General features: G+C 42.0%; 1 protein-coding gene across 1 annotated transcript in view; it reads right to left on the bottom strand.

Annotated features, from left to right (window-relative positions):
* The window catches only part of loxl2b (lysyl oxidase-like 2b), a 46,552-nt gene that overhangs the window by 20,068 nt on the left and 6,313 nt on the right, over positions 1-20,171 (bottom strand). The window contains exons 4-6 of the mRNA XM_083784753.1: positions 7,170-7,381; positions 3,275-3,491; positions 342-525 (exon numbers count right to left, since the gene is read on the bottom strand). Coding sequence (XP_083640879.1) covers positions 342-525; positions 3,275-3,491; positions 7,170-7,381 — 613 coding nt within the window. The remainder of the gene's footprint in view (positions 1-341; positions 526-3,274; positions 3,492-7,169; positions 7,382-20,171) is intronic.

Genomic DNA, 20,171 nt, shown 5'->3' with positions numbered 1-20,171 from the left:
AAATTCAATATATTGGCTAGTAGAGCAGAGAAAGTGTCCACAAACAAACCTATGCCTGATGCTACCTGTACTGTTAATACAATCGTGTTAATAAAGTATTCAATCAATCAGTCAATCAGATGTCACCAGGCATATCATATCCAAAGCATCCTCATCCTCCCATTCTCAGGTACAATTATTACCCAATAGACATAATATTGAATCAATTAATATTCTGTTGAATGATACCAGACTATGATTATACTTTTACTCTTACAGAACATGAAATGAAAAGACATTATACGAATAGTATACTAGGTCATGTGAATAGATGTACTGACAAAACAGAATGATTGGCCCACCTTGTCCGAGCCGTCCTCCAGACAAGACCTCTTTGGCGGTTCCAAAGCTCAGCTCTCGACACACCACAGTAGCTGCCAGCAGGTTCCAGTTGTCATCACATATAGTTCCCCATTCCCCATTCTTCAGCACTTCAACCCTGCCTTCCCCCACGATGGCCCCGCCACGCAGACGCACCAATGGTTGCTATGGTGGAGGCAAAAAAGATTAAGTCAGTGAGTGAGTGACAGAGAGAAGAACATTCGGACACCAATGTGTTTGAATTAAAAGGATTAAGTAAAAGAAATGAAAACCCAAATAAAACTAGAAAAAGTGATCCTCGGAGCACAGGTCTCCACCAGGTCAGGTAGGTAGGTTATTGTGGGCCAGCAATGTTTGGAATTTGCTAATCAGGGTGGAATATGAAAAATCGGACGGATCTTGTCTTGATCACTTGACTATGTGTACCGATTTGGACAAGTGGGAGTAATATAAAAATTAATAGTTCGGCCTCCTGGTTGCACTATAATAGGGCAATGTTAACACAATCAGTGCCGGGATTTCTTTCAAAATAGAAGCTCGGGGTGCCGGGAAGATATGTCCGCTTTTACTCTGTAAGCCCGCCCACTTCCGTTCCGGAAAAAAACCGGGAGACATATTTTTTCTTGCTTACCTTTAAAGATTACGATAAAAGTCGCTGATGATCGCTCGCTTCATATTTTTAACGAGAGGCACGTTGAAGTCAGAAATGAAGAACAAAACCACGGAGAGCTCCTTAGATTACGCGCGCCGAGCCTTTCTTTGTGAACGGTAAACGGGGAAATGAACGACAACGCGCATGCGCAAAAGAGCAAGGAGTGCAGAAGGAGAGGCAAAAGATAATAATAATAATAAAAAATCTGAATATTTTTCTCTCGTTTGATATCAATGGAAATGCGCTGGTGTACACACGTCCTAGCAACCCGTCGGTTGGATTAGTTATGACAGTTAAAGTAGTTAAAGTGTGTTTGTCCTGTTGATCAAATCTATCCCTTACAGTTTGCAACTGAATACTAGGCAACATATGTATTCTGTTGGACATTTTTGGAAGTGAACTCCATGATCTATTCAACAAGGTTTTTCTAAAAGGAGAAAACCACAGTTTTGGGTTAGACTATATAGTTCTTCCAAAAATAACACAGTCAGCTGAAAGTTTGGAGGACCGCAGTTTAGACTTTTCCTACTTTCACAGGGCAGGAGAATTGTTAGAAAACCTACAGACTGGGTGGCTCCATGTTAACATGCCACTGAAGTGCTCCTGCCATTAAAAGCTCAGACAGATTGGAAGTGTTTAATTTTACGTAAGTAAACACATTAGTGGCATAGTTTCACGTGCTTCACTGCCATTTGTATTCAGCAATCTGGACATCTTTAAGTGAGGACTTTGGTCATTTGGATTTGAGGGTTACTTACACCTGACCTATCCAAAATACAAAATACAATTTAGGCATTTAGCAGATGCTCTTCATCAAAAAGCAATTTACAGTAAGCAAGAACAACACAAGGCAATACATCAAATACATAGAAATAGTCATCAAGAATCATAACCAATCTAAGAACCTAATATCTGTTCAGTAGATTATCTGTACAGTGAAGCTATGAGTATACATTATAGAGTGCTACGTCTATATAAAATGCTAAATTATAAATCTAATAAAATGATAAATTATAAATAAAAATATACAAAATACAAGTGTACATACATACTAAGGATAATATTGTCAACAGATCGTTGTTGTGACAATTTCTGACACTGATCTTTCCAATTGAATTAAAGACAGATGAATCGAGGAAAAAATGTCACTTGTTCCATCCCAGTTCAATCACTAAGCCGTGGAACGTGACAGAGAGCACATGCACAGGCAAGCAACTCACATCAGGCCATTAGAGCAGAGACAATGACGCCACAAGTGGCCAAAACTTCAGTGTAGCACTGCATTTGTACTTTTGTAGCACTGCATTTGTCTCACTTGAAACATTTATGTGGTTGTGTGAACTGAGTGGTGCAATTCCTCCCCCCCCCCCCCCCCTCTCTCTCCCTCTCTCTCTCTCTCTCTCTCTCATTAGAGACACAGCACTACCCCTCTCTCTGTTTCTGGCGCCCCCTACTGGTATCAATAAGTCACATACTCGTGCTCACACAGGTACACAAACAAACAGGTACACGGACATTGCTGGTTGTAGGAGTGGTTGCACCACTCAAAAAAAACTGTTGAGAAATCATTTGTATATTTTCGATTAGAAATCTTCATTCTCAAAAACGGATTTGTGTAAATGCACAGTAAGGTTTTTCAGTGGAGTGGCATTAGATATGTCACCCTACTATACAAAAAAAACTGTTAAAATTAAGAACAGCATTTACTGAAAAGACTGTATGTTCTGCCGTGTTTGAGCATCCATATTCCATGCAGACCTACATCTTGTGAATATATTATAACATACTCTATGATTCAATGTGGATACTATAATGTTATGATATAACCATTAATTGTAATGTAAATGCAACTCATTTGTGTATATTTCATGTTTTGTATTATGTGGTATGCTGTAGTATACGCACAATTTGAAGAACAGGACTTACAGGCAGTGGTTCTCAAATTGAGGGTTCCAGGGGGTCCCCATGAAAATGTGTTAATATAGCATCAAAATATGTTTAACCACTTTAATCCTGTTTTATAGTTTGGATATAAAAAAACATAAGACAGATCTGCTATTTCGTTTTTTTTGTTTCAATCTTTTAAAATGTTACAAACACAAATCTTCTCTTATGGGGGTCCATGGCACGACAACATGTTTTCAAATGGGGGTCCAGGGACAAATGCATATACATTTATAGGGTCCTTGCACATGAAATGTTTGAAAACCCCTGACTGTGGGTGTTCTGAATAGTTTCTCAGGCATCTCACGGAACACCTACCTCTTGTCGGAATGCCTTCCTGAAGCCCGCCATGGGTGTGGGAGCGAAGGCTCTCCCAGGGATGCAGCTTACCACCACTGGCAAGCCTCCCAAACAGGTACTGTTGCTTTTCAGCGACACAGCCTGACCCAGTTTGCAGCTAGACAGATGGGCCTCGTTGCCAGTGCAGTTGACTGAGTAGTCCCAATAGGTGGGCTTTCTCCTGCGAGCAAACATCCTGGAGAGACAGGAAGCATACTAAGTTAAGTGAAGTCAAGATTTGCACAGGACGCTCGGGTGACGCAGTAGCAAAATGCCTACCCATCACTGTGGAGGTTGTGGGTTCAAATCTACCGTGGTGCATCCTGCTTTTTTTTTAGTACTATAAGTAATAGTATAGCTGATTCTGTAGTAAACAGGTAGTCTAGACATGCTTTGTTGAGATTTAGGGTTAGGGTAAGGATCTGGGTCTGGGCGTTCAGAGCACACCACAGCTTGACAGCATTTCCTTTACCAATGCTGACGTAAAGATCATCCCCATATGGGCTGTGATCTGGCCTAGTCCTGAACGTCACCAGAGTCACCGAAGGACGTCATCATATGGTAATTTGGCTTGCTGGGCAGACTCAACCACTTTGACTTATTTTTGAGGGGTGGTAGCCCCTCCTATATTCAGCTATTAGTGTAGATTTTTGTCTTACACAAACATTAAATTCCCATTGACAAAGAATGGAGAATTTACATCATATGTGGACGAGCAAATCGGTATTTTTGTCCTACACAAACATTAAATTCCCATTGACAATCAATGGAGAATTTTACGTCAGTGTCTGAGCAAATAGGCAGTGTCTATTTTACCTCATGATGATGTATGAGCGCCGCTCACTTCACACGAGTGTGATTTTTTATTTTCTAAAATAGGAAAAATAGCAGATCTACAAGATTTTAGATTTGCTACTTTTGTGTGCCACGGCAGCATGAGGATTAAAATATGGAGATAGAAGGTTTCTGCCTGACAGCAACGATTTGCACTCAATCGTAAATGGTCCTGACCTGCCAAGTAAAAATGTACTAGGACTGGTTGATCTTCATCCTATAATAGATAGGTTCCACATAATCATAATGGATAGGTTCCACTGAGATGTGAACTCAGATTAATGGCTTCAAAGTTCAGAGTGCTGCTAGCCATGACTGATATGACTGATGACCGTGGTGAAACAATAGTGAAGTTAATACAATTACAGCATTCTGAACGGGCACCCATTTTGGTGTCAGCATCATGTTATGCTTTAGCTATTGAAAAATAGCAGATCTACAAGCTCATATCGCGCCACCGAGTGGCGCGATACGAGCTTGTAGGTCTGCTATTTTTGAAAAATCGAAGAACGACTGACATTTTTTTAGAATCTGATCTCAGGTCAGAATGGGTTAATCAGACCAGTGTGTGTCCAGTGGAAACCTCGTATGAATCTGATCTCAGGTCAGAATGGGTTTAAGGCATTGTAAGAACTATCGTCGGATTCGTCGCTGTCGGGTGGAAACCAAACCAGTTACTTGTCAGAAAAGTGCTTGTTAATACATTTCATTGGTTAAATAAAACCAACGGACAGATTTAAAAACGTTCAACCTCACGGCCCTATTTGGGGCATGTCATTATCCCATTCTGACCTGAGATCAGATTCATACGAGGTTTCCGCCGGACACACGCTGGTCTGACGAACCCATTCTGACCTGAGATCAGATTCTAAAAATCAGTCGTTCTTCGATTTTTTTCAAAAATAGCAGACCTACAAGCTCGTATCGCGCCACTCGGTGGCGCGATATGAGCTTGTAGATCTGCTATTTTTCAATAGCTAAAGCATAACATGATGCTGACACCAAAATGGGTGCCCGTTCAGAATGGGTTATAGGCAAATGACACGCCCCCCAATCTACAAGCTTGCAACTTGTCGTGACGCACTGTGAGAACGTAGCAGCTTTTCACACACAGCGCTGTCATACAACGAAATGGGGCATACATTTTAAAGTTGAAAACTGAGACACAAGATTTCTGACATAATGTTGTTACGGACGAAACAACGTGGGGCTAATTGTGCTCTTTCAGGCCCACTGGGGTGCTAATCTCTTCCTCTCCATTTAGTACAGAGCCTATATTAATGTGTTTTAACGAGCCTCACGCACAGAACAGTATGTCCTCCAGTCTGTGTATCACATGTCTTAAGTATACACAGAAAAGCAAATTGAAAGGAGACAGCATTTGTTTTTCATTTGGGACCTTACATTAGGAATGCTGCAGTCTTTTGGACATGGCCCAAATGTTCTAACACCACGCCTAGATAGATGGATGCCTGGTATCTCCTCAAATGTAATGTAATGACGCTGGGATACATTAAAGCAAGTGTAAAGCCAGAAATTACAACATTCTAAATGACATGTTTCAGCAGGTGTACATTACACATGCACACGTATGTAATGTAATATTATGTAAGGATGTACAGTACATAGCATCCTTACATAGCACATGATAACTTTTAATATAAATCTTGGCTGTCAAAGTTAATGTGAATAAAGCTAACCTAGAGGGCAAACGCTGAGGCATCCGAACAGATGGCAAACCCCAGATTATGAAACAACTGGAGCAGGCCTTTGGCTATGCACCGCTACTCAGTCAAACGGCAGCCTGTGAAAACAACGTTGTGCGCGTTTCATGGTTTTCTGAGCAGGAGCAGGGTGCACGGGGAGGCAGACACGTAGATGGAAAAGTAAGGAGCATGACTCGCTCCACTGTGGTTTCCTGAGCACAAGAAACCTCCTTACCCTGCAGAGTTCACTGCAGTGCTGGCTAAAAGTGTATGGTTATAACTGTGATTAACCTGTAGCTATTTGGCTGCTGGTTACCACATTTTCCGCTTCAACATTACAACTGCTATCAGGAATGCAACGAAGTTAAATGCATGAAAGGAGGATGATTTTGTATTCATTTATTTCTGTCAGTCTTGAAAGGCTTGTGGTGAGATCGAAGCAAGCATGTCAGACACACATGGGTCTCTTTTATTAAGACATAACTTTCCATAATTAACTTAAACCCTATAAACTTAGTTGACCAGATTCCCCCAGCACTCTGTTCTTGGATCCCTTATTTCTCTCTAAATCAAAACTCTTCACTGCAAATAGACCCCGAATATGGACACTAGTATAGATATAAAATATAGATAAATAGGCAAATAGGCAGAACATTCTTGCAGATTATTGTTTGTACACCAAACAATTGGTGTATAGAGACCCCTGGGGGACTCATATCAACAAAGTATTAGGTTTTAAGAGGTTAATGTCCCCCTATAGAGTTGAGCGATGTCAAGGCTTCACGTTCAGCAGACAGACATTGTATTGGTATTGTATGTATGGGACATGACACTGATCAGGTTTCAGAGTTTCCATGATATATGGATTTCTTCCTCAAGTCAGTATAACAGAAGGGGATCACGTGTGAAAACGAGGATATATAATGAGCTACATGGAGAAGTTGAAGAACATCAACCCTGAGCCTGATTGTGTCTTCACCATTGTACATGAGCTACAGGTGTGGAGCCTCCACCCTGGCAGTTGTTGACCCTTTGAGCTAAACAGGGAATAGTACATACTGTAAACGTGGCAGTCTTCATGCTATGTTGCTCAACACACCCACTCACTTCCAAGAAGAATGACCACTTGAGACATATTTCACCATTCAATAAGAGTGAATAGAGAGATAATTGAGAAAGATGATGTGAGGGAACTGTTAAGTTAACCATGGTAAAGTTCATGTTGTACTCCACCCCCTGAGATGCAGATTTAACCACTGTAAAAAAAAAATGTGCTTAATTTCCCCTTGGGGAAAGTAATAAGGTACCAACCTATCTAGTGAAGGACTACTCACTTGTACACTCTGGCATTGTATTTCCTCTCCCCAGGGAATCCAAACATGCCACAGATGACCCTGCTGTCAAGGTGGTTCCACTCATTGTTGCAAATCTGCTTCCACTTGCCCCCGTCCTTCACCTCCACATAGCCCTCTGTCACCGGGATACGCTTGCGGTATGATGACAGGATGGCTCGAATGCGCACGTCCTCTACTTGGATATTGAAGTTCTATGAAAAAGAAGAAAATATAGCGAATATTATAGTGACGGTAAGAATGAGGTAAACATTTAATTAACATACTTGACATTTCCCGGAGCATACCATGGTTTGATTTTAAAGGAGGCCATTGGATTCATGTCATTTCAGTATGGTATTAAATCAACTTGCAGCCTTGAAACGTAGGTAGGTAATACACTAAATATAATATTAATCATACATTTTATAATTGTCTCCACCAGGCCGAAGGCATGGGGAGAGAGTATGTTTTGAACATTTTCAACTCAGCCTCATGGTGGCGCTATAACTGGCCGAAAAGTGTTTTTACCTCTAACTGCACGATCTGTGGATAACTTTGTATGCCAACTCCCTAGAGGCCAAGGAAAAACCTGCCTGGAATTCTGCTCTTTATAGCGCCACCAGGAGGCCGACATATGTAAAACACATTTTCTAATATTACTCCTTCAGATTTTATCCAAATTTCACGCAAATCGGTACACATGCTCTCCATAGTCATGTGATCAAGACGGGTTTGTTTGATTGGCTACGATTGGCTTCTAAACTTTTCAGGAGTAGCCCGCTTTGTACCAGTTTTGTACAAATCGCCACAACTACTCAACGCAGCGTCCAATTGTGGTGAAACTGTGCATGCATATTCCCACTAGGCTTTGGAAGAAATGCCACTTGACAGTTTTCAAATCAGCCTCATGGTGGCGCTACAACAGGCCAAGCTGCGTCACACTCACACACACACACTCACACACACACACACACACACACACACACACACACACACACACACACATTTATATTGCTCCTAAACATTTTGCCAAACATCACACACACACACTCCTATCCTCCTGGTGGAGACCTGTGCACACTTTAAAGTACAAATGAACTATTAACATACATTTGGATACAATTTAATTTATGGTTGAAGCTGTGAATATACACATTGCATGAAGCTCTGAACTTTTGGCTTTTACAATTTCCAACGACTTTGTCTGGAATCATCAATCCCATCTTATACACAACTCTACAGTACATCACAGCTCAGTGGAATGTTGCATTTCTTGTGTTACATAATATGAAATCTATGGCCCTCATCTCCCCATCTGTGCTGTAACTCAACCACCCCCTTGTAAACCTGTATCCGGTTTACTTAAACATTTTCACGGTAAATACCCTCATTAATATAAAAAGACCATGACCAGATGCACTGCAACTGTTTGGCTTCTGAACAGCAGAATCATGGAGGTCTGTACCAGCATAGCACGTGTTGTGTGTGGCAGTGGTGGAAATGAGCGAGGTACCTTTACTCAAGTACTATTTTTGAGTATTTCCTTTTTTGATCATTTATACTTTTATTCCACTACATCTCAGAGGCAAATATTGTACTTTTTACCCCCACCACAATAATTTGACAGCTTTAGTTAGTAGTTACTTTGTAGATTTAGATTAATTCAAAACCAAAGTCTCACTATTTAACCTTTCAACAATACATGTTTAAGCAATAACAATCATCCTCCCATAAATGTATAGACTCAGGGGGGTCCCTGCTAGGAGATTGACTGTATTACTATAGGGGAGACAATGAGTTTCATCCTGGTATTTGCCACGGCACCAAGGCAGAACTGCCAGTCATAGCAAAGACTTGCCAGACTGGAGAAGAGCAGTACAACAGTTAGCACCCAGGCAGTGTCAAGCTGTCAAAAAGGGACTGTATGAGTCTTTCCTCTGTGACTCTTGGTAGGGATTAAGTAAACAACTTTCTCTCCCTTAGACCAAACCCACATTCTTGCACTACGTGACAGTGCAAGCTAAACGAGAGGGAGGGAGAAAGACTGGGGGGGGGGGGGGGGGACACGTCGCTTTGCTCAACACATGTGGTGGGCATAAATACATATCACTTACAGTCAAACAAGTGGAGAGAGACCTACCAAATCAGTAATGAAAAAGCAAGGGTTAGATGGGACCATTGAAAAAAATAATCGCAAATCATCAGTCTTTCGCTCAATCTATTTTGTCCCCATGGATGACCACAGTAACCATCCCTTGTTGGGAACAGAGGGATCTGGTATGAGATGGTTAAACTGTATGCAGGCTGAAATTATAGGGAAATACTAATGACAGGAAATGTGGTGATGGTGCGATGTTGTCTGGATATACACAGCCTGGTAGATGACATTAGTGGTAAGTGGTAAGGCTATTTCTAATATCTTTTCAACTTAATTCACTAGGAGGAAAGCATATACTGTATATCCTGGTGCCAGATTCACTTGGCAATCACAACAAACAAAAGAAGAGAAAAATACAATCTGCGAACATCCAAATAAAACGCAGCCTAAATATCTCATGCCACAGTCAAGTAAACATGACTGGTGAAAGTCACTAAAGACTGCTATCCAAAATTAGCTCAAGACTGTGATGAATGTCCGATAAACATTGCAAAATATCCCCATCTCTTTCTCAGTCACTGAGCCCAAGTCTATGTGAGATAAACAATATCCCTGCCAACAGTTTGCTGGTGTGCTTACTGCTTGTGTGTACTGTACGTCTTTAACAGTCACCACTCTATGTTTACAGAGAAGTCTGAAAATATTACAACTATTCCCCTTTAATTTGGTTTCAGGTGGATGACAGACTCAACTTGTTTGGGAAATGGCTTCTCACCCTCCCACCCTGCTGCCCTCCCATTCCCCGCTGGCACTGCCACATCTAATTCCTCATATAATCTATTTCCTGTTTGGAGGTTCAGAGGGCACTTCAAGGGTCTTGTTTACTAGAAAGCGGGCCTGAAATATGCATGGTTGACAGCATCGGGATTGAAGAAATAAAGTAGAGTTTTCTAACATGTGTGCTTTGTTTTCAGTGCACTCTGGGGAAGGGGGGCCCAATCAGTTTGGCTTGGGTAAGAGGAAGGTGGTGCAGATGGAAAAGCCATTAGCTGGATGAGTCTCTATTGAAGAGTTTCAAGACCTGCTGCAACCCAACTCTTACTCACTATGGTTGCTACACACTTTCCAGTTCAAAATAAATATTTATTTTTTTATATAAGATTTAATTCATTAAAGGATGACTTCACCCATTATCAACCTATCTTCATATAATTTGTCCTCACTAATGCTCATGATAAAATGATATTTTTTGTGTCTTATAGGAGAAACAGGACACTTCAGAAAGCCACCTACCGGGGTGCCGGTGGCCTAGTGGTTAAGGCACAACCACATTAAGGCCCTCATTTATCAATCGAGTGTAAAATTTATAAAGTGATCGCAAACAGCTGATCCTTCCTTAATTTCGTTCTCACGTTAATAAATGTCACGGCTGAATTTGATCTGGCACGCCCTAAGAACTCAAGCCTCGCCCTCGTTTTTGCGACCTGAACCACTGCTATACGATCTGGAAACCATGGTTACCGTGCCTTTCTGCCCGCCTCAAGTCACCCCCCTCTCTCCTACACACACACACACACACACACACAGACGCACACCCGCACACACGCTGCACGCCACGCACACGCAACTTGCAAGCCCAGCTAACTGGTGTGTTGTTAAATAAATAAACAACGAACACCTGCATGAATTAAATAAAGTTGTAGGCCTACCCTGTCTGTTTCCCTCTCACCTCGCTTGCCTTGCTGTCATGTCCACGCACGCACGCACCTACATGACACATCGACATCGCATCGCCATGAATGGAATACGTTTGGGCTGGCCTATATTAATTTTACCCATTCGTGCGCAGTGCACGGCGAAGGCGTGAGACTGCGCACTGCTGTGATATTAAAGTCCTGTGGGTGAGTGTCAGTGATGCCTGCATGAGAGATAGGCTATCATGTCGTCAAGGCAGTCATAATCAACGTTTATGTAGTGATGTGATCATTGATGAACGAATCATAAACATATGGATGAAGGCTTGCTTGCATGTGTGCTGGTATGTGTTGGCGACGCACGCCACGGTCCCGTCCTCCCCCGACCCCCGAAAATGATCTCGCTTTTATCTGAACTGTCAAAACTGTCAAAACCTGTCTAAGCACTTTAAATGGTGAATGATTAAGCCCCTTACGCCTATAGCCTGCTAGTACTTACTACAAATAGGCAAGCTGTAAGCTTGTCATTGTCACTTGGAAATAAAGGCGTGCAGTCCATTTATGCCTTTTTTTATAATATCATAATCACATATGCCGCATCCAAAATCATCTCACAAGTGCGCTCGCATAACAAGGCCAGTAAAGCACTGTTTGATTAAGCACTAATACATTGTAAACATGTTATATTGTTTTTAATTGCGCGATTTTAATTACTTGTAAAGTTGGAAATCTCTCTTTTGTTTTTTACATACACATACCGTTTTATATTAACATTTTAGGAGTGAAAACATATGTTTAAATGCCTGTGACAGCCTCTCAGCTGGTCAAACAATGCTGCTCCGCTGTTCTACGACAGAAAAACAGGTGAGGACAAAGCGTACGCCAGCTGCCGAGCAGACGTGGGTTTTGAACGTTGTCAAGTTTTGGCGTACGCACGGTTGATAAATGAGGGCCATAGGCTCTAAAGCAGCCTGACAGAGTGTCACAGGTTCGATTCCCGAGCCTGACGACCTTTACTGCGTATCGCTCCCTGTCTCTCTCTCAGTTTCCTGTCGCTCTCCACTGCTACTATCTAAATAATGACAGAAAAGCCCCAAAACAAATCTTTCAAAAAAAAGAAACCCACCTACCAGTGACATCTTAGGCAGGTTTAAAATGTTTTATTTCAATTTTTATTATCGCTTTCATTATTGCATTCTAACTTTCCAGGAATATAAATCCTGCTGTTTCTATTAGCCTTGATTCCCAATCGATGATGTCACTGGTAGGCGGGTTCCTGCTGCCCACAGCCCTCCTCTGGGACACACACAAATGGTACCATACCTAATGAGCTTTAGTGAGTAGGACCAGTTATATGACGATAGTTTGAAAATGGGTGAAGTCGTCCTTTAATCAAAACATTCCAAAATGTGAAATCAGAGTGGATCTGAACATTTTATATGAAACGTATCCAAACAGTTATGTCCTGTTATGCTTCTGCATATACTGTCAACAGGTATAAGTAAGTGGTAAACCTACTCCTTAGGGAAAACAATATGGTGCAGCATGGCCGCAGCTGTCATGTATAATCCACTTTCTCAGTAGAGTAAGTAGACCATACATCGTGGGGAATGATCTCGCCCAGTCAGCAGTGCTCAGTAATACTCAACTTAATTTCTCTGTGGCACCAAAGAGTTGGAAGGACCAATAGACATACCATGTTTAGAGGCTACAGGGTTACGAATGTGGAAATACTACTGAGCCCCAGGCTATATAGGCTTGACTCAGCTGTATATCGCAAGATGCAGGCTACGCAAAGAATGCAGCAGTCTTTCGGTTAACACTCAGGGTGTTTTTCTGGCAACAAGGCCACAGATATTTATACAACTTAGGGCCAAACTGTGACTTCATGATCCTTCACCATGCTCAGCACTGTTCTAATGTGTGTCACTGCCAGCAAAAATAAAGTGTATGAGGAACATATGGTTCCAATAGAGCCCTTGAAGCTCTTTTCCTGTTGAAATCATCTATAGTCCAAAGAACTGGGACATGCTATTCAGTTTTACAGTTACCATTCACAATTACTTCTGAGTAACTTAATTTATAGTTACAGTCATGTATATTTGCTCTTACAGTGTTTTTCATGTTTTCTTTTATTTTATTTATTGGATTCTCCTACTCAATTCACCCTTTGTCAAGGGTCAAGTCCCGACATGTGGTTGTGCCGCTCTTTGCACCCATTGGTTGCCGTTTCATGGTTGGACAAAAATCCTTTCTCTCAATCCACTACCATTGAAATAACGTGTTTTTCAGTTGCATCTGATTTAGAAAATGCAACATAAACAAGGTGGAACCAGGGCGGAACAAGGCAGAAAGAGCCTGCTGGTTATTCAGTCAGGGACCAATCAGAAGACTGACGAATTGTGAGTACATTGAAACCAGAACTCAGTGTGAAAACACTGATCTGCTATGTTAGAAATCTTTGTTGACATCCCTCCCAGTCACTACTCCCTGTGATTTCCACGTGTTATGAGGTCACATTTCTTAAATGTATTCCCCTGGCCAGAGAGTCGATTACTTCACAGGCCAAAGCACAAACTGATCCGTTTCCTGAATGACCATTTATAAGATTGCAGGAAACGTCATGTACTCACCAGTTTTGTTTCGTTTACGGTAGACTTCCTTAGGAGCCATTAAAAGAGCCTTTGTTTGTAAATTGAAAGCAGATGTCTAAGTTCAACAAAGCCATGACAAAACCTAAAACCCCAAATCAAAAATGTAAGAGACAAAAAAATATATATAATTTTTCCAATGATAACGTTTCCATAACTGCAATCTCTGTTCATATGATTATTTTGTTAATTTAGTCATTATTAAGCCAATCGTTTTGTCTCAGCTGTGTGTGCTTGTGTGTGTGTGTGTGTGTGTGTGTGTGTGTGTGTGTGTGTGTGTGTGTGTGTGTGTGTGTGTGTGTGTGTGTGTGTATGTGTGTGTGTGTGTGTGTGTGTGTGTGTGTGTGTGTGCGTGCGTGCGTGCATGCGTGCTCCATAACGAGCTTGAGTCCAGCAGTGGTGTTTTAGTGGATTTCAGACTGGATGGAAACCTCTTTAATATCAGGAGGCTACAGGCTGTCCACAGAGCAGGTCCTTGAGTTGCAGTATGCAGATGACTGTGCTCTTGTGGCACACTCTCCACAGGACCTCCAGTCCATCCTTGCTGTGGTGGTCAAGGCCTACAGCAGGATGGGGCTGTCTGTCAACACCACCAAGACAGAAGTGTTCTGCCAATGGAGCTCCAGTACCCCACACACCCTGCCTGCCTTCACCATTGACCACAAGCCCCTGACAATAACTCCATCATTTAAATACCTGGGCAGTATCCTCTCTGAAGACTGCAGCATCGACAGTGAAATCCAAAACCGGATCAAGCAGGCATCAGCTGCCTTTGGGAGACTACGGCGACGGGTCTTCCAACAACAACAATCTTCACCTGCACACCAAAGTCTCTGTTTACCAGGCTGTCTGTATCACCACCCTCCTCTACAGCTGTGACGCATGGACCCCACATAGCCGTCACATCAAGGCCCTGGAGCGCTTCCATGTTGGATGCCTGCAGCGCATCCTTGGCCTCACCTGGCACCTCAGACTGAAATACTTGCTAAGACCAACTGCAGGAGCATCGAGGCCATGATCACCCATGCAGCACCAACTGCGCTGGCTCGGACACGTCATACGGATGCCCCAAGACGGGCTGCCCCGTAGAGTGCTGTATGGCCCAGCTCCACCATGGCCAGCGCCTGGCAGGAGGGCCAAAGAAGCGCTATACAAAGACCAGCTGAAGACCTCACTGAGGAAGTGTAAGATCAGGCCTGAGGACCTGGAGGCTGCTGCTGCTGCTGACCGTGACTCATGGCGGCAGCACTGTCACGAAGGAACCCAGAGGCTGGAGGAGGACAGGACTGTCAGAAGACGGCAACAGAGGCAACAGAGACACAGGAGGAACACACCCATGACTGCCATTACCACTACCACCACTACAACCTACCCATGCCCCACCTGCAATAAAACATGTAATTCCAGGATTGGACTCTTAGCCATCAAAGAACTCACCGTTAAGGACATAAGTGTGTGTGTGTGTGTGTGTGTGTGTGTGTGTGTGTGTGTGTGTGTGTGTGTGTGTGTGTGTGTGTGTGTGTGTGTGTGTGTGTGTGTGTGTGTGTGTGTGTGTGTGTGTGTGTGTGTGTGTGTGTGTGGTATACAGTAGATGAAAAACAGAACTTACAGTATGTAGTAATGAACTAATTGTTTCATTAGTAACTGTACTATTATTACTGAATTTTGACCAGTAATGATGGGTTAGAATTGAATGTAATTACAGTAACATATTCATTTGTTACTTTGTAACACTCCGATACACATGGGAGTCACCAGCCGCTTCTTTTCAACTGAGTTTCACTCAATGGAGGAACACGATATCCCTCTCTGTTCCAATCCCACCTCCTGCTGAACAGGTACCCGACCATTAAGTCGAAACTCTAAAGTGGATGGATTCAACAGGGCCATAGATTTTTAATAAAGAAACAAACAGTAACGTATGGTTGTGATTCGTCCCACAGCAGCATAATATCACAGTGTGGATGAAAAAGCCACTTCAACATTAGTCTGAAACTTGCGGTATATTCACGCTTCTGTACACACTACTGCCTGAGGCAGCAGGCTTAATTTTAGAATGCATATTTCCAGAGGATAAACATCCGACTGGTGCCTTGGGGCTGTGAAATTGTACTGGGCTACAGAAATATGTATCAGTTGTATGGGAATCTGATTAAACTGGTAGGACTTCATTTGGGATATTGGACCAAATGGCATCAAGAAGAGTTCATGGTGCCGTTTAATTAGAGGCTGACGAGGCAGTCTATGGCACCCTGCCACCGTGTGGCGGTTTAGAGAGTAGAATGTTGAGATGTTGACCTTTAGCCCTCAGGGGAAACAATGACTAAAGAGAAAATGGGAGCCATAAAACTCTGCTTGGGGTGACTTCGATGTCAAAATGTAAATACTTTCACAAGGACCATTGAAAAAGAGTGAGGAAATGAGAGAGTGGAAGAGAAAGGGTTAAGCAAGTGAGATGAGATAAAGCAAGTAAAAGTGAGAAAGGAGAGAGGGGTGGGGGACCAAGGAAAGATAATGGGAGAGATGAGTTCTACCAGCAGCCTGGAGCACCACAATCAGTCTTGTTCAGCTTTGCCTGTCCCAGCATGACATCCCTGGAAGATTCTTTAGGACAAGTGGACTGCAAAGTAATGAAGCTAAATATATCAAGTAGGATGATGCCCTGCCTATAGGCATGTGATATCACCCAAGTCCTAAAACACTAGCCTGTGGAGGAACATGTGAGTGAATCCACATCATCAGTCTGATGAAGAGGCTACAGCCTCGTAATATAATACCCATGATGTCATGCAATTTACGCAATGGGCATTCCTCTCGAGGTAAAATATTTCAGGTGGCATACCGTGTTTGTCAGAGGGTTTTATATTTAACCAATGAAATGTAGTTAACAAGAGCTTGTAACTACATAACTGCTTTGGGTCCTGTTCAACATAGGTTCTATTTTCAAATTGTTCCAGAAAAGTAACTGTTTTGGACATACAAGGTTTCAGCCCAACAGCAATTACATAAATTGTCTTTCTTCAGACAGCAGACACTACAGCCTATGCATTTCACATAGGCTAATCTTTTCAATAAACCTCCACTCCACCTATATAATATAATGTTCCACAAAAGTTTACATTTTTCCACAACTGAGACAAATGTACATCTTTCATAGATTGCTTCCACCATGTGCACTTAGCTTGCTTGCTTGACCTTCATAAAATGTTTGCCTGAATAAAACGTAATACTTCATAGAGAAATCTGACTGCACAAGTGTCTTCATAAAGTCTGCACTGATAAAAGGCTAAACTGTATGTTGTTAACTTGGTACGGAAACAGGCACTGCCAAAACTCACATTTCATAAACCCAGGAATCTCTCAAAGTTGAATTTAGTTTTGAGATGGACGGTAAATGTGTGACAGATCATACAGCAAACCTCAAATATTTTCTCTACCCAACTCTAAAAACCAAAATGTTTCGGGGAAGTTGTGTTTTCTAAAGGCAGGACAAAGATACAAATAAACACGGGAACAGGAATATTTAAGAACTGGAATATTCATATTCCAGTGAATATTCCAGTGAAGGGAAATGGAGGAACCTAAGTGCTGGGCAGTAGCTTTCTGTTTACTGTCCAAACAATCTCCACTCTATTCCACTGCACCACAAAAGAACAACTTTCTATTTTCGGCAGCGGTGAACCTGGAAGATCAGGAAAGCCTGTACTAAAGAATGTACAAAAACAGGCCTCTAAAAGTAATCTCTTCTCTTATTTCAACAACCAAAGAAGACAAAAGTACTCACAGAGGAGGACTCCATCCCAATTTAAATGGAATGTCAAAAGGTCAGTGCGTGCGAGGCCTCTCGCCGCTCTCTCTTAACTCACCCTTTAAGCATTGCTTTGTGGCCGACTGGCTGGTCGTTGTCCTCAGGTTATCATCACCTGTACCATACTGTGAGAGGGCACACAGGCCTCTTAACGCAGATACCTGTGTTGTGTAAATCCAAAGCTTATTCAAAAGCCCTCCTCTCATCCTACTAAAACCACAGAACCCACATGGCCTGTCGTCATGCCTGTCGGTCATTACAAACCCCAAGTCTGCCTGGGCTGAGTCACCAGAATACCTTTTCCAGATGATAAGACCAGGGCCCTGTGTGGTGGGCCTGCCTTGTGTTTTATACATAGTGAGCCCATGTGTCCCCTCTTAGTGAATGGAAAAGCTGAGTACGATTATTTTCTACCCCAGCATGAGACTGGAGAGACTGACTCCAGACGTCTAGACTAGACCACTCCAGCAGTGTTCTCTCTGGAGAATCATAATCAGTACCTTTTCTATTCAAAAAAAACCTACGCGGAACAGAACAAGCCGGATGAGATGCATCCTTTCCCACTACAGGCATTTATAGCTTTGGAAAGATTTTAATCGGACTCAAACGCTCCACAGGGGAACAGTTTAATTTACAATGGCCTTATTACAGTCTTTTGTATTAACCCATTCTGACCGGGCACCCATTTTGGTGTCGGCATCATGTTATGCTTTAGCTATTGAAAAATAGCAGATCTACAAGCTCATATCGCGCCACCGAGTGGCGCGATAAGAGCTTGTAGGTCTGCTATTTTTTTTAAATCGAAGACACTTTTAGAATCTGATCTCAGGTCAGAATGGGTTAATAATTAAACTGGCAGGATGTAATAGACATTTTTAGAATCTGATCTCAGGTCAGAATGGGTTAACCCTTGGGAATGTTGATCTAGGTATGAATAGTAATGTGCCTGCACCTACAGTAATGAAAATGTTAGTAAATAAATACATAACATACTAGTAACAGGGTGTAACAGGCACAATTGAACCACATGATGAACCTTAGCATCCCTATCCCATTCTGACCTGAGATCAGATTCATACGAGGTTTCCGCCGGACACACACTGGTCTGATGAACCCATTCTGACCTGAGATCAGATTCTAAAAATGTCAGTCGCTCTTCGATTTTTCAAAAATAGCAGACCTACAAGCTCGTATCGCGCCACTCGGTGGCGCGATATGAGCTTGTAGATCTGCTATTTTTAAATAGCTAAAGCATAACATGATGCTGACACCAAAATGGGTGCCCGGTCAGAATGGGCTATTCTGGTGCAACAAAATAGCAGATCTAAAAGCTCACAATGCCTCGCAACACAACATAAAAAACATAACATAACATAACATACAAACATGCATTACATAATCAGAGAGGATTCATATGTATTTGCAAAACTATTCCGCAGAATAATTCATAGGTTAAGGTGATTCATTTGGGTGTTTTTAAACCACGGTCAAATCCTGGGGAACAGTTCTGCTGTGCTGTTCATACATGTTAACTATCCCATTTAGACCCGAGTTAAAAACATTCACTTTGAAAGAATATATATTCAAAGATTTGCGCCACATTTCCAATAGCAAAATTATAACATAATGTTTAAAACACCAAAAGGGGTTCTCGCCCAAAATGGGTTATATAAGTTTTAAACTCAGTAGAGAGAGAGAGAGAGAGAGAGATAGAGAACACAGGTGAGCAATAGCAAGAGAGCGACAGCAAGATAAGGCAAATGAGAGAGAGAGCTCTGTTGTACAGTTTGCGAGTCATAACATTGGAATGTGAATGGCCTGCACAGTGGGCATATAGATAACATTCTGCCTTTGGTGGCAATTACATCTGGGCTGATTGGCCTCTGTGATGAGCTCAATGCATCTTTAAAAAGACCAGTCAGGCAAAAATGAAGCCTAATTTATATGTCATTTTACAGTATTGCTTGTTCAAGTACACAAGTGAACGGGCTGCATTTTCGAGTTATGAGTTATGAATCACTTCAGTTCCCCAGACTCACTTTGACTGTCTGGAGGCTATTTGCAAAAAGCTTATTGAGATAGATAATCACAATGACAGCAACTGTCTCAATCAGTTATTGTCCTGGTTGACTTCGTGTCCTTTGTTGTACTATAAGATTTCGCCTCAGCCCCCTCCTTCCTGTCTACCCCTCCACTGTGCTATCTGTCTAGTGAAGGAGAAATACTTTTAAATGTCTTAGAAGTATTGTTTTTCGGCATAGTCAGCACCTTCTTTGAGTGCAGAAACCATTTTCTAATATGAGTTTTGGATTGCTGCAGCTGGCTGTAAAGATTTGGCGAAAACAGCATATCTACAAGTTCATAACGTATAAAGTTGTGAGCTTGTAGATCAACTATTTTCATCACACGACACCATTGTACGACAGTACAAAGTATAAAATAGAAGTTAATATGTTTGAAGTTGATGTTTAAGACAAAACACTTCATGAATGCCACAGAATATTCAAGAAATTTAAATACTGAATGGAGTAAGCTCAAGTCACTCCAAAACAATGCAAAAACAAAAAGCACAGCTGTGACTGAGAGAGCTGAGCTGTCAAGGTGTGAGGTGACAAATGTTTGTCTAGTCAGAAGTAAAAACATATCAGTCAACAACAGCTTAAGTTGCCAAAAGGTCCACAAATTCCTTGTAGGAGGCTAAAGAAGATCACATGGGAGTGTAATAAATATACTGCCTACATTTCCTGCTAT

Source organism: Protomyctophum parallelum, assembly GCF_964188405.1.
Source record: "Protomyctophum parallelum genome assembly, chromosome: 15".
NCBI classification, from domain to species: Eukaryota; Metazoa; Chordata; class Actinopteri; order Myctophiformes; family Myctophidae; genus Protomyctophum; species Protomyctophum parallelum.
This window is presented reverse-complemented; position numbering and strand designations above follow the sequence as displayed.